This window comes from Vidua macroura, chromosome 1 (assembly GCF_024509145.1).
Source record: "Vidua macroura isolate BioBank_ID:100142 chromosome 1, ASM2450914v1, whole genome shotgun sequence".
NCBI classification, from domain to species: domain Eukaryota; kingdom Metazoa; phylum Chordata; class Aves; order Passeriformes; family Viduidae; genus Vidua; species Vidua macroura.
The window spans coordinates 89,232,867-89,247,998 of NC_071571.1; the positions used below are offsets into that span (position 1 = coordinate 89,232,867).

Sequence of the window (15,132 nt, forward strand, 5' to 3'; positions counted from 1 at the left end):
CTACACCTCAAACCGCAGGGTTGAATTTAGCTCGGCTGCTAAGCTGCTTACATGAAAATTCACCAACAAAAAATGCTTTGGATAGAGAAGGATAAATAGGATTAAAGGGAAAATGAAATTTTGGTTTCTGGGGAGTCTCATTCTGATTTTGCCTTCTTCAAGCAAGGTGCTAATAACACCAAGGTTGTGGGGTTTATCCCTGTATGGGCCATTTACTTAGGGTTGGACTTGATGATCCTTGCAGGTCCCTTCCAACTCAGAATATTCTGTGATCTGGAACTAAAGTTTATACTCCTAACATGTACTGCTAGCAGAAAGAGGCTACTGGAGTACAGAAGGTGTCACAGTGAGTGGTTGGATGTAAGTGATTTGAGGCCATACATTCCGATGGAAAACCCTGGTCTTCACTTCAGAATGACAGAAAGCAAGGGAGAAAAGGAAAAACCCAGTGGGTCATCAAGTCAACCCTTACTTTATATTAATTTAAGGGTGGCTGAGATGGAGGAAAGTGAGCGAGACAGGGGGCACATACCATAATAAGAGCAGTCATCAAACCTTTTTATAGATTTAGACTGAAGGGATGCACACTAGAAGTTATCTCTTGAGAAATGTTGGTTTTCTTCCTTTTAATTGAGAAGTGGGTGAAGAAAGTCAACTCAAAGTCTAGACCGCCCTTCACTCTATCTGGATTGATGAGGGTGAGCCAGAACATGGTAATGTAGGCTTCTAAGCAAAACTGATTATAATCTATGTGAGCAGGGTTCTCAGTCTTGAGAGGCAAAACTCATTCATATGCAACACTGCAAAAGAGCCTTCCTTAGGCAAACCAAAATGTTTACATTCTCTGTCTTTGGCAGCTATTCCTGTTATAGCAGTTTGTCTATCACACACAAGTGTGAAGTGGTAGGCAAGAAGGCTGAGACTGCTAATGGACTGCTCATTCCCTTCCTGACAGGATCTTTAGGGGACATGACAAGCATATATGTTCCCACTAAGGGAACTTTTGTAGGTGAGCCTATCACAGCAAGTTACTTGTGCTTTAGGTTCAGGCTCCAAGCTAAGGAGGCAGTATGAAAAAACAGAGTAGGGATGGATGCTGGTAATCCACAGCTGAAATGTGAAATGATGGTCATTTTTCAAAAAACAGCCATGATAGTTTGCTTGTTTTTTAAAGCCCATTACTGGCTCCATTACACAGAGGAAGAGAAAAAAATATTGTCTCAGAAGATTGGAGTGGAAAAAGAAAAAGTTTGGTAAGGGAAGAGCTATTTTTCACTACTGGAATAACACTGAACTGAAAGTTGTGGCTGGGTAAGAGCTCTCCAGTGCATACAATTCAACAAATGTTTCAGGTAAAATTCCATCTGGCCATGTGTGTCTTCTACCTCTTTCCCTTCTTCTGGCTTCCTAACTGACTTTATGGAATAAAATATGACAGGATTATAAAATCACTCTGAAATTATCTACTGAACATGCAAAGAGAATTTCGCAGGTCTCGTCTCTCTATCAAAACAAAGAGAAGATTTTATAAATTATATTAGCATAGAAGATCTCCCAGAGCAGAGATGGTGATGTTTTTTCACATCACCATGTGAAGTGTGAAGAGAACATACAACATTTGCACTTTGACCCAGTTTATAAGAAATCCACTTTTTTGTGTGTATGATTGTTGTTTCAAATCTATGTTGTTCTCTTACGACTGTTCCATTTCTTTGACATTTAAATCAGGTTGGACTTCATAGAGTTCTATGCAAGTTTTTGCTGAAAAAAAAAAAGATAGCAAGGATGCAAACTGAGGCTGAGTCATTGCTGTCAGTGTTTGAGAGGCTGGAAAAGACGTGGGGATGACAGAACACATGACATTCATATATTGTAAATGCAGGCGAAGCCGGTGGGAAGAAATGATGATGTCTGACTCCAGTTCAGAAGGCTGAATGATTTCTTTATTATAACTATACTATAATACATTAATATATTATTTAAAGGAGATACTAAAACTACAAACCTACTTTTCTGACTACCATATCTAACTCCCTACAACTCATGACCCTCTCTCAAGAGTCCAGCCACAGGTGGATTTGATTGGCCATCAGGCTCAAACAATCCTCACCAGAATCCAATCAAGCAATCACCCCAGGTAAACAATTCCCCAAACACATTCCACATGGGAAAAAAAAGGAGCAGAAATTGTTTTCTCTTTCTTCTCTCTGTGCTCCTCTATGAAAAAATCCTGAGAGAGAAGAATGTGCCTGCCACATTCATATATGCTGAAAGCTGCAGATATTCATTGTTAATGAATGAGCTGATGATTCTCTGTGTGAAGAGTTTGCTGCATTAGCTCAGCACCAGATATATATCTGTAACACCACTTTTGTTAAATCACAAGACCTCTTTAAAGTCTAGGGCTGATTGCTTTTCTTTTTCTGGTAGCCTCACAAGGAGGCAGAAGATTGACGGTTTGCTGCTTTAATGTCAACTCTTCTGCTTCTCTCCTGCAGAGGTCCCTCATCTCTACCCCTGCACTTTTGCACCTTTCCAAATTACCAGTCTGTCATCTGTCCACACTTCATTATCAGCAAAAATTATAAGGCTGGGGAATTATCCATTCTTGACTAGACAAGTATATACGAAGAAGCCTTTTGGCAAAAAGGCTATCTTTATGTCCTGGACCTGTCAAGTACACGTCATAATTCAACCCCTGTTCATAACAGGGGCTTTTTGATGCTGCAGTGCAAATAGACACTCAACAAAATGACAGAGGTGCTACTGCAGAGGACAGGCATCTTGTGTGAAAAGAATACAGGTGTCCTCCCAAGTGATTTAAAGAACAAATTACTACCAATAGTGGTCTATGAGACAGCTTTACTGAAGGAAATAATTTTTATGGAAAGTATTTGGCGCAGCTCTAAGGAGGAAACTTAATGCAGTTTTAGTGCTCAAAGACGAGAGGTTTATGGAAATTTCAAAGTGGTACTAGTTTTTAGATAAAGAAATGTTTCATGAAAAATCTAAATTAAAACCAAAGCTTTTGAGTGACTATTGTTGTTTGGAGTCCACAAGCCCCTCTTATTTAATTGTTTTAATTACCATTTAGAGAAAAAAACTCTAAACTAGTAATTAAACTGTCAATTAAACCAATGATATATATAGTATACAATACAAGTTTATTCCAAGTATAATATTCTATGACAGTATTACCCTTCAACAGTCACAAAGAAACATTTAAACAAAAAAGCAATAGGAATTCAGCTAACTTCCATAATTATTTCACTCTCACCCTGTCACTTCTTAACATCCAAATATTCTATATCATCTATATTGGGACAGGAGGCTGTAAAAATTGCTGCCATCTCTGAGAGTGCAATCACAGTGTGGTTATTTGTTTCTCACTTCAATGAAATGCCTTCATTTGCTCTTCAGAGCTGTAATGAAGGTTTTAGTCAAAGATGAACCTGAGATTGTGGCTATTTCCTCTTGGTGCAATTGACCCTATATATGTAATTCAAGAGTGTTTGTGTTTACTGGCAAAATCTTGTTAGCTGTGGTAATTAAGCTGATAACACTGACAAATGGATTTCAACCATCTGAGCAGGTAAGAATAACTTTCTTCCCCATTGCTACACAGACGAAAGACATAATTTTTTCTCTGTTTTCATTTTTCAGCAGTGGTATTACACATCATGTGTTTCACTACACGCCTTTCACATCCTAAATATCTTGGGCTTAGTTCAGAATTTTGAATATCACGCCAATTATGCAAATCTTGAGGCTTAAATGTAAGCTTGGTATCCTCTGAAGACAGTGTCTACTTATGAAGTCTTTCTTGCCAATCTCAAGTGTTCCAAATAAACTGCTCCAACGCTCCTCATAATATTTTCTCTGGAATCAATTGGCCATATTGTCCTTTTCAAGCTACCAAATGTTAATATCCAGTCACACTGTGCCCTACAACAGGCAATGGGCACAAAACAATTGCCTGTCAGAGAGGCAAACAGAATTGGTTTGTGCCTGGTTATAAGTAATTAATTATAGGTGGGATATCATTCATAAAGGAATAGGACATCAGGTCATTTCTCTTTTAATATGCAAAGATAACCTGGGTCATTAACTGGTGTCCACTCGTAGTAGGTAAATGCCGTCCAATTTTCCCTTCATAAAAAATTCCCTAAAATGTGTTCTGGGAGCCTTCTGAACCTGTGTTCTGCTGACTCCAGTGGATTGCATGTGGACACTGTCCTGTGAATCTGCATGAATGTGCAGACCATAGACACCACCAAAGCAGTGGTCACTATTTCACTTCCAAACAATTAACAAAAGTATTGGATTTAACTATGATTCAAATAAACCTATATAAATTTAGACATGCATACAGGTATGAAGAGATTACATAGTCAGTTTGATGAAGCTTACTTTCTGTTGTATGTATTTTCTTTGTAATCATAAACAAGAAGCAGCAAAGGTTTTTCTCCCCCATAACTTCTATAAGGTGTCTACGAAAGAATTTAATTCCATAAAGAAGTCAATTATATATATATATTACACATATTGTAGCTTTGGAAAGAATAGTGCTTGTTAATTTATAAGTCATTAAATTGCACATTATTTTTATTAAACAAAGTTGTCTAACAGGCACTGCAGATGAGACTGGGATGCGTTTGAAAATTTTATAGCTCTTCATTCCATATACACTAGAAATCCTCAGAATCTGGTGAACAGCACAATCCAGATCAATAAAGAAGCTTTTTATGAGCAGCCACTGTAGCAAACAGGCACAATGAATTCATAAGACTATGAAAGAATTTTTAATTTGAGGATACGGTTGAGTTTTAAAAAATGAAACACGGATCAGCCAATTTTACTAAAAAGTTGTGAAAATCAGAAATCAGAATAAAGGTTTTGATTTTAATCAAAGAACAGAAGCAACATTGAAGTGTTTGGGGAGTTTTACAAACTCAGTTGTGGTAATGTCTCAAATCTTTTCTGAATATTGTCACACATATTGAAGGCTACATAAATGATTAATTAATTCCTAAAATGTGGACTGCTTTGAAATGGAATGTGGTGAACATTTGCTGCTATTTGATAGCATTGGCTAAAAAAGAGTTATGTGAAGAAGAGCTTATTGAGTACTCAATGTTTGGCCATCCCATGTTCATTAAAAAAATGTAAAACTCCACACTTTCAGCTACAAAACAAGTGCTTCACTTCTGCTCTCCCTAATGAGAAATGGATTTCTTCTTGTATTCTTGTAGAAGTATCTCCATGTTCCCCTCATTATTCTGTTCTCTCAGGAAGCCAAGGAAAAAAACAAGAAGCAAGCAAAACAAGAGCACTGTGGGTTTTTTGCCTTCTGCTGATGAGCAAGTGAGCAACTGTCCCCTATGTGACCCACTGCCTACACGGTGCACAGCCATACACACAATTATGGTCACTCTCTGCTGAAGGGAGAAAAGCCTAATGAAGCTTCATCTTAAAGATATTTGGTATCCTGATGGATAAAGGCTACAAAAAGCTGCTGAGAAAGACAGCATTTAAGAATTTCTTGAGCTTGAATCTCACTCTTTACACTGATCATTCAACTTGATTCCATGGTTGCTCAGGAATATTACAAGAATGTAATTGTTACAACTGAAGGGAAAAGAGAACTCTTTCGTTGGTGACTGCAATACTCTGAGATCTAATTTCACTTGTATGTCAAAGCTCCAAGGCAGTCTCTTTATCAGCTTTTCCAGGCTTGCTCTTCAATTCCCAATTTTGAGTACTCTAGAGAAGGAAGCCAGCAAAAAATCAAACTGCCTAGTCAATGTATCCTGTTAAAACAGCCCACTTCCAAACTTCCTATTTGTGGAGTAATACATCTGTAAGATATTACCTCTGGCTATTACATATTTTGTGTTATGCTAGCACTATTTATTGGATTCTTTTTCTATTGCTCTAAAAATGGTGTGTATATGCAGTGCAGAGCTATGAAGAAACAAACCCAAAACCTCAGAAAATATTACTGTAAATAAAAGATTTATTTTAGGATGAAGAATTCATTGTGAACACGCTTAAATTAAAGTACAACTGTAAACTCAAGTTAAGACAAGAGAAAAACATACCTGTGAAAAGCCGAGCACTTGTCCATTTTCATCCAGCACATTAAAATTAATGATTGGACCTTGGACATCAGGATTGCTGAAATCTGTATCACTGTAAATACGTACTACAGGAGCCCCATTGGCATATTTTAAGTTAGACAGCACAGTGTAGGTGTAGTGAGCTAATGCAAAGGTATGCTGTTTTATTTTCTCCATTCCACCTACAAAAGAAAAGTGCACATACATGTCAGGTGCATTATTTTTATGGCAATGTAAAAAAAGGATGATTATTCAGAATGTCGTAGTGTGAGGCAATTAGCACAAAATTGATAGTTTTGTGTTTCTTTAAATGCATATACAATTTTCAAGTGTTTCTTTCCTCATGTAGAAGTTTCAGAAGTAGTGTTGCACCAAGGATTTATCTATAGTTAATCTACTGTAGAAAACTGAAGTTTCACTGAAATGGTTTGCAGGAATTACAAGATTTATACTTCCAGTCTATACATAAAACTAAGATGTTCTGGTACAAATAAACTGAAAAAAACGAACTTTTCTCCAGATCTAACTCTGGAGATCATGGGAACACAGAAAGCAAACTGTTATGTCTGAGATAAAATAAAAATAATAAAATTCTAAATGTAATGACGAAATTTAAACATCATTTTACAAGGAATTTACTTGGAAAAAGGGCATTGCGAATTCTTCATTGACTACACACATGCACTTTGGGGGATCAAGAGAAACACAAGTCTTCTCAGAACCTGGCCTGGAAAAGGCATAAAGAGGAAATACATGTTTTTTTGTGTTTTTGTGGTTTTTTTTTTTTTTTTTTTTTGAGTGGGTTTTTTTGTTTGATGTTTGTTTTTTGTTTGTTTTGTTTGTTTGTTTGTTTTTGCTTCACTGTGGTTTGGAAGAGAGAACTGCAGAGAATTCCCGACAGATGAAGATCTCTTCATAATGTCAGATCTTTGAGGAGAAGTTGTGTCTTTGCTAGATGTCCCTATTGAAGGGCCTTCTATTATGCAAACTGTGCACTGCACCACAGTGGGTCTAAACCACGTGGAAAGAACAAAAGCAGGTGAAGAATCACCAAAGACCTCTTGAAGTAGAAGAGCATTTTTCTTATTGGGTTTTAGACCCAGAGTATTTTCTGTAATGTTGAGTATCCTATTTGAGGCTCATGAGCATGTTTCACATTTTATTTTACCTTTTTTTTAGTAATATTTGTAACTATGAATCTCACACTTATTCTGCACATATTACTTCTATACTTGAGTATCTGGAAAGTTCCACACTTGAAAATTTGTAATCTTGTTGACTTTTGTGCCTTTATTCATAAAAAACCGGCATCATTTATGAATGTATATAAAGGAAAAAAATAAGATATAATTCTCCTGACATGCAGAAAAACTGCAGCAGCATCTGTTATTTCACTATTTTTTAGAGTTTCTCTATTATGTACTATTTCCTTTAGATAAACTGGGAGAGCATGCGTTAAAAGCATAGTAACAGATTAGATATAAGGTGGAAGTACATTTTTTGATGCTGAAGAATAATAAAGAGGAATAAGATATTTAATGAGATACTAACATGCAAAGCACTTGCAAGGAAGCATGCCAGAAGCTAATCAGTGCAATTTCTAGATGTTAGCCACAGTAAACTTAGTAAGCATCTCTAGAACACTTTGGTCTGAAAGATGATTTGTATTTGCAGAGTCTCTGAGAATAAAAGATTGACTAGTCAGAAATGTCCTAGTCATTGTTGGGTAGAAATTAAGAATCTTGAAATAGCAAAAAAGAAAACCAAAACCACACACACATACAAAAAGTTCTTTCTGAGCATTTGCCAGAAAGTAGCTGTCTTAAGAGAAGTGACTGCCTTGTCAGCTTCTGAGATGTGCCTAATCTCCTGATTCAGAGCTTTTCCAAACTGACAGGAATCTTTTAATAGAAGATTAAACTACTGTCCTTGTGCCTGGTTGAAGAAATCACTTATTCAGAAATTTCAGTCATTCATTCACAGCAATCATCCCTGCTATCATTTCTATATTGTTTTCAGCTATTTTCCTTTAAAGTTTCTTAATCACATTTCCTTGTTCATTAGCGAAAAGCTGATGAGTCTTTTATTTATTCTGACAAATCCAAATGCAATAGCCTGCAGTTGCTTTCCTGCCCCATGATTGGAGAAAGGAAGCTGTGTTGCCAGGGTCCCATATTTTTAAGTAGCAGAATAGGTGGTAATTAGATCTGATGTCACAGAAAACCTTGTGGAAAAATTGCCAATAATCTGAAATTTATTCTGACAGAAAAAGGGATATATTTATTCTCACAGAAAAAGGGGAAAATAGCTGTGATTTATTTTTATTTTCTTCAACAAAATTATCTGTACTGTGTATTATATAAATCCAGTGCTTACTTCATCTCCCTCCTAGGAGTAAGAATGGAAGGAAGAGAAAATAAAAGCCAGAACAAATCTCTGTTTGAGAATAAAAGTAATAACACATCATAAGCCTTTTTTAAGACTTACAATTCAGAGAAATCATTGATACTTCACCTCAAGAAGGTGCTAGGAAGGACTCAAGAGCCCTCACTTCTTCTCAGTTTAGGGTTTTTATTCCCTACACCTGCATTATCTCATTAAGGTGAATTGCATCTAGTTGCTCCTAAAAATTATTTTAAAATTAGGAACAATTTATGCATTCTGTGATTTGGATCAGAATTAATCCTATGTCTAAAATACATCAGATGAAGTCTATCTAATATCATCCATAGTATTTATGTGTGTAATGTGTGTAGGAACCACATTCAGAACAGAGAATGCTCACAGTCCACAACCTGCACACATTAGTAACTTCGTGGTAAATTTTTGAGCAGAAGAGATTGACAAAGCAAGCTTCTACTTTTGTGTACAAACCTCCTTGCCAAAGTATTCAAGCAAACCTGTGGAGATGTTGTTACACCTCATATTGCTGATGTATGTTTGCACACAACAGCATTCTGATAGGTCAGCACCATCTCAGACCTGCCATCTCAACTTATACCTCTGGGTATTGTTATGAAAACTAATACTGTTCAAGTATGGAAAATTCAGAGTGCCACTGCACTGGATAAGCCACCGATAAATTTATTATGTCAGGTCTTCTGTAGGAATTGCATGTATGCATATCCCTCACCACAGAGACTGTGGGACAGTTAAGTCATATGGAAGAGAAGGAGAAGTTATGCCACATTTACAAGAGGGTACAAACTGTGTGCATTCAAACTATTCACAATTGTCATCATGGTGTAGGAAATCCACTGCTTGTCTTGCCTGCTGATAACATCTTGTATTTGCATTACCTCTGTCTTGTTAGCTGCTTGTTCTGTGCAAAATAGAGTAAGATTTCTTTTTCCAGTGGAATTTTATCAGATAAGTCTGATATATACAGATGTCCAATAAATATTCAATAAAGAATGGTTCTGAGTTAGCATGGACCTGGTTTTGCATTGCATAATGGTACACATGTAATGGCATATTGTCTCCTCTCTGAAAGAACCAGGATTTCAGCAGCCAAAAATGTTCAAATGTTAGTTCTTCATGAAAGAGCTGTAGACAAATAGGAATATGTCAACACCTATAAAAGATTTTGAATAAAGAGATTAAGATAAAGCAGAGACTGGAAAGGAACCTCTAGAATGAAAGATCTAAGGCTTAAGGTTTTCAGGCTTTACTCAGAAACCCCTGTGATCTGCATTCAAATATATTTTTCGTCTCCCTTTTTATGAGAAGCTAAATACTGGAGATAAGGAAGAAGAGAAATATAAAACAAATATACAGTTATTGTTCTAACTCAGTGTGAAAAAGCTACAGAAATTGAAGCTTAAGGGCAACAAATTCTCCATTACTTCAGTAAATCCAAGCTCACATATATATTTGGATAAGAAAAAGATCAATGTGATTCACTATTCATCAGCACCACATAATAGATAGCAACGAGGCAGAGAAATAATGAGCTGAAATCTCAGCAAACCAATCAGCACCAATGAGACCACGATGTAGCCACCTACTGAATCCCAAATGAGACAGATCACCATGCAGGACCAGTGAGTCAATGTGCTAATGAAGCCATGGAACCTGGAAATGCTGTCAAACATTTGGAGTCCTTACTTTACTTCCTCCAAGAAGCATATATTAAGATTAATTTCTGAGCTTTTTTTTTTTTTCTTTTTTTGCATATAACTGGATATCTTTGACTGAGGTCTGTCACCTATTTATTGTTATTCTTCCCATTAAAAAACCTCTTAAGGATGAAGTTGGTGATGGTAATTTTTGGCGAATTTGAGTGTTTCAGCTTTAAACCGCATTAAACAATGTATTCTAACCACTGCTATTCTTTAGCACTCCTGTTTTAAACAGAATACTACAAACATAAAAATGAAATGTTCTTAAGATGATCCAACTCCCTGCCCCTAAAGTACAACCCTGAAATGTTAGAAATAGAATACAAGAAAAGAAAATGAAGAGAAGAAAATATAATCAATCAGCTTGGTAGAGCTTCTACATTTATCAAAGAAATATTAAATATACCCACTCCTGGTGAGTTTTTCCCCTAAATCATGAGAACAGTTGCCTTAATACCAAATCTAGCTACTGCCTGTTTCCCAGAGTGAGGAGTAACAGATGCCTAGAGGAAAAAAATATGAAAAAGGTACGTAATTTCTCATCAGCTACAATGAAGTAAACAAAAGATATATATTAAAAAAATCCCAAGATATGAAAATGTCCTTATGTGTTGGCTATCAGCAACCAAACAGAACTAAAAATCTAACCAGTTTTTAAAACAGAACTAAGGGTAGAAAAGCCACTCAGGGAATTTGAACATTACAATTAATACATTAACATTCCCTTGGTGTCAACAGAAAAGAACTCCTCTGATGTAAGAGAACTGCAATATTGCTCATAACTGTTACCAAAATCTCATTCATTTAATTTAAAATAAACCACTGTAAATGGCTTACCAGCCAATTCATAAAAATATCTATCATCCACACCCACATAAAAGGCATAAAGCATGGACAGATTGCAAACCCCTCTTTCACTCTGACTCACATGATCAGTTCTATCAGCTTGAGCTATAAAACATGTGTAATAAAAATTGGTTTGGGGAACATAAAGTTTCTGTTTCTGCAGCTAAAGTGACTGCAATTGAGGGCAAGAAGGGTAAAATCTGTGTCCCCAGAGATCATTGGTACTTCTAAAAAATAGTGCAGGCTTTTTTCTAAAGTTAAGATGTAACAAAAAGAATTACATAAAAAGAAAATTTCAGTTATGAAACTATGGGGTTTTTTTTCCTGAAAAGTACATAATGTACATAATATGGTTTGAAAGTATAATAATCAACTGGCAAGAATCCATATCACAAGATCAGCGTTCAGACTGAAACTTCAGATGGACTCCTGCAATCTAATGATGTACTTTCTGTGTATCCAACACGAGAGACATGTTACACTCTCAACACAACTAAATCCATTCAGAATTCAATGGGTAATGGGGGCCCTTTTACTCTCTCAACACTAATTCTTTGCATAATAGCTTAAATCCTTTTATTCTCCTCCTTCTCCCACACCATCTCAATAGTTTAAGACTGTGGGAAGCAACTGCTTAATCCTCTATTCAGAATGTTATACTGAAACCAAACATGAAACACATATTCGGTGTTTATCTTAATGAACAGAAGGCTCTTTGATGCCCCATCTCCCACTTCTTTAGAGCAGCTAATTCAAGCTCTGTTTTCACACAGTGAGGGGAGTTTGAAGTCTCTGATCTAAATAAAATGAGCAGTGCATTGTGAAAGAAGCAGCTCCTAATTTTCAAACATTACAATGAAGAATACTTTGCCTTTTTAAAAAAAATTTGGGAGTTGCAAGAAAGCAGGGAAGTTGTACATGCCAGCTGTCTGACTCACTTTTAGTATAAATATTTTAATTACAATTCAACTTCAATTAACTGCTTCTTAAACTAATAGCTATCTAAGAATTCAAGTAAGCTCCAGGTAAGATACATTTAATTTACTGTTTGCTATTAAGAGATTTCTTTTTTGAGCCAGGGGAAGGTATTTCTGTCCATCCATTCTTTTCTTCCATGTGCCCATGCCATACTCTCAGCAGAGGTAATAATTTCAAGACGACTTTTCAAACCATAAAACCAGCAACATAAAAGATGACTGGGGAGTCTTTCTCAAAAAGGCAGAGTGCCTTGCACACCTCATGGAAGCAGCATTCAAACTGTACCTCCAGAGTGCTGGCTGACATGAGCCCACAGAGATTTCTGTGAGAACAGCAGAATCATACCTAAAGTATGTATTTATGTGATATTCACATATTACCTCTAAAGGCTTTATCTCCCAAGGTTTTTCTCAGTCCAGCAGAACAACTTCTGCTTATGATTCTGTCATCTTAAGGACGAAATGCAAGAGAAGCTTGTACTATAAAAGCACATGAATTCTCCTGGCAGCTGTTAGAAACCTGAGTGTTACATCCAGTCCTTTTTTCGGCTTTATTATGAAATGTCTCTGTCCTTTGTTTAATGGAGCCTGCTGTACACAGTTCCTTGAAGTCAGCATGTGGAAGCTTAACTACTGCTTGTTCCCTGGAATTTTTAACTCTCCACAATTAGTCTGCTAATATAAGGCAGAGCATAAAGCTCTTTCTTTATCTCACAGCTGTATCTTGGGAATTTAGAAAATGTAAGATGAGGCATTAAGTCTTACATTTTCAAGTCAGTAAAACTAATTTGAACTTGATTTTGCATGAACACTTATTTATTTATTTTTAACTTACTTATTCAAGTCAGGAGCAACTTTCTAATAACTGTAACATAGCTGGAGGAGAATCTTTGTCGTTTGCTCAGCTAAACTGATATTATTATCAGATCTGCAGTTAAGTTGAATTCTTAAAAAAAATAACTTTTCTATAAGACCCAGCCACCAGTGCTACTTGACAGTATCGTGATTTTCTAACATCTCCACAGTTTTATGGGTTGTTTGTTTCATTTTCCCCCGATGGGAGGTGCAGACCAATGATACCAACAACTTGCACCAAAAATAGACTGAATATAAAAAGAAATCCAGATGTTGGGGGGGAAAGGCGGGGGGGGGGGGGTTGTGGGAGGAATTTTTTCCCTCAGCATCAAGAGAACCCTTTAAAATATTCTGAAAAGCCTGACAGCTTCCTTCTTTTCCTTCCTAAGATGACAGATCCCAATCTAAAGCCTTGCTGGGATATACATCAGTTCTGCTTCAAAGCTCACCCTGCCTGCATTAGGTGAAGAAGAATGGCTAATGTTGTGCCCAGAACTCACTCCTCAGTACCCCTTGCTTTGACTCTACCTTCCTATAGATTTTGTATTAGCAAAAAATTTAGCATAACATTTTTGGAATCTCTCTGTTAGTGAAATACTTTGGTGTCCACTGCAGCATATTGATTTGCAGTACAGCTTTTTCCTTACTCATAATTTTGGTTGGACACCTTTCCTCTTTTTCTCTGACCATCTCTGAACCAAGGCTTTTCCTGCCAGTGTATGAAGTAGTGGGATGCTCCATCTCTGCTCCTGTGCAGCCTTTGCATCCTGCTCTTTTTAAGGCTCCACAGAACTTTCCCATCACAGCAATACAGTACATAGCACAAGTTCATTTAATTAAACCAAGAATCACAATACACTGAAAGAAAAGTTTCCAGAGAACAAATCTTAAAGCATGATGCCGAATAGTGATGGAACAAGAAAAAAAAAAAAAATCACTGAATTTCCCCATTCCCTATTTGTAACACTCAGGAAGTTAGTAAAATAATTTCTATCATTTTTTATGAAAGGAACAACATTTTTCTTAGTGAAATTTTGGATTTATTAATATTAATAATGTTTTAATAGCCTTAAAGGATGCTTTGCCATTTGTTTTGCATTCTCAGACTAGGTCTCTGCTGGTACTGTAGTAATAATAATAATAATAAAAATAACAATAATAATAATAGCCATAATAATAATAGTAGTAGTAGCTACCATGGAAGGAAGAGTGTCATTAATGAAACAGTGGTAATAAAGCAAACACAATGAATTATAAGAACTGCCTTTAAATTTCTCTGATTTGATGCCTTTATCTTTAGGAAGCATGTAGTCAATATAAAGAAGTGCTCTGAATTCTGGAATGTCATGCTAAACTGAATCATGCCAAGGCTTCTCCCAGGCTTTTTAAGCAGGCTAATGTTGTTTTAACAATTATCTACACTAACACCACACGAGAGACCTATAGCTAACATATAATCTGCCCTGAAGTCACAGCATGAAGTCTGCTTTACATCAGTCACTGTTCTTTGGAGGACCAAAACGTGACCCCCCGACACACCTTCCCTCCTGTGGCTGCCTTTTCTGACTGGACATAGCAGGCACAGACCTCTTGGAGTTCATTGCTGAGTTTGTGAGACGTGTGAACACACAAAACATTCCACAGATAGTGAAAGGAAAAACTGAGAGCAAAAAGTGGCTACTTTGGCACAGTGCTACATGCTCTCAACATGGTTCAGCAATGATGTTATAGTTCCAGCCTCACTTCTCAAGAGTTCATGCAATAAAAGTGAGATGCCAGTACTTCTTAAAGTATAGCCATTGCTGGGGGATGCTCAGCAATCAGTCCTGTAAAAGAGCACCAGGTTTTTTTATAAGCAGAGTGTCCTGCAGTGTTGGCTGGCATAAATTAACTTTTGGGAGGTTTTTATTACACTGCTCATTCCTCTGAGCTTCTGAAACTCACTGCATCTAAAAGATTGTGTGGTCTCTGTCAAGGGGCTGATGAGCAATAAGAAAGTGTGCTGGATTAAGACTGAACATTTGTAATTTTGTAAGCATGGAATAGGTATTTTACTCAACTGTAATGAACAGATCTATGAAACAGAAGACTAGAAGAGAAATCTAAGGTAGAAAATGTTGATATAAAGTAAATTATTGCAGGTTTTGCTTCCTTATAAAGACTGTAGGTAGTGTGCTTCTGAAAAAAATCAGCACTCTTGGCCTTATATCAGCT

General features: G+C 36.6%; 1 protein-coding gene across 1 annotated transcript in view; it reads right to left on the minus strand.

Annotated features, from left to right (window-relative positions):
• Nucleotides 1–15,132, minus strand: part of MOCOS (molybdenum cofactor sulfurase) — a 212,421-nt gene that overhangs the window by 47,224 nt on the left and 150,065 nt on the right. The window contains exon 6 of the mRNA XM_053993714.1: nucleotides 6,102–6,301. Within this exon, the coding sequence (XP_053849689.1) occupies nucleotides 6,102–6,301 (200 nt within the window). The remainder of the gene's footprint in view (nucleotides 1–6,101; nucleotides 6,302–15,132) is intronic.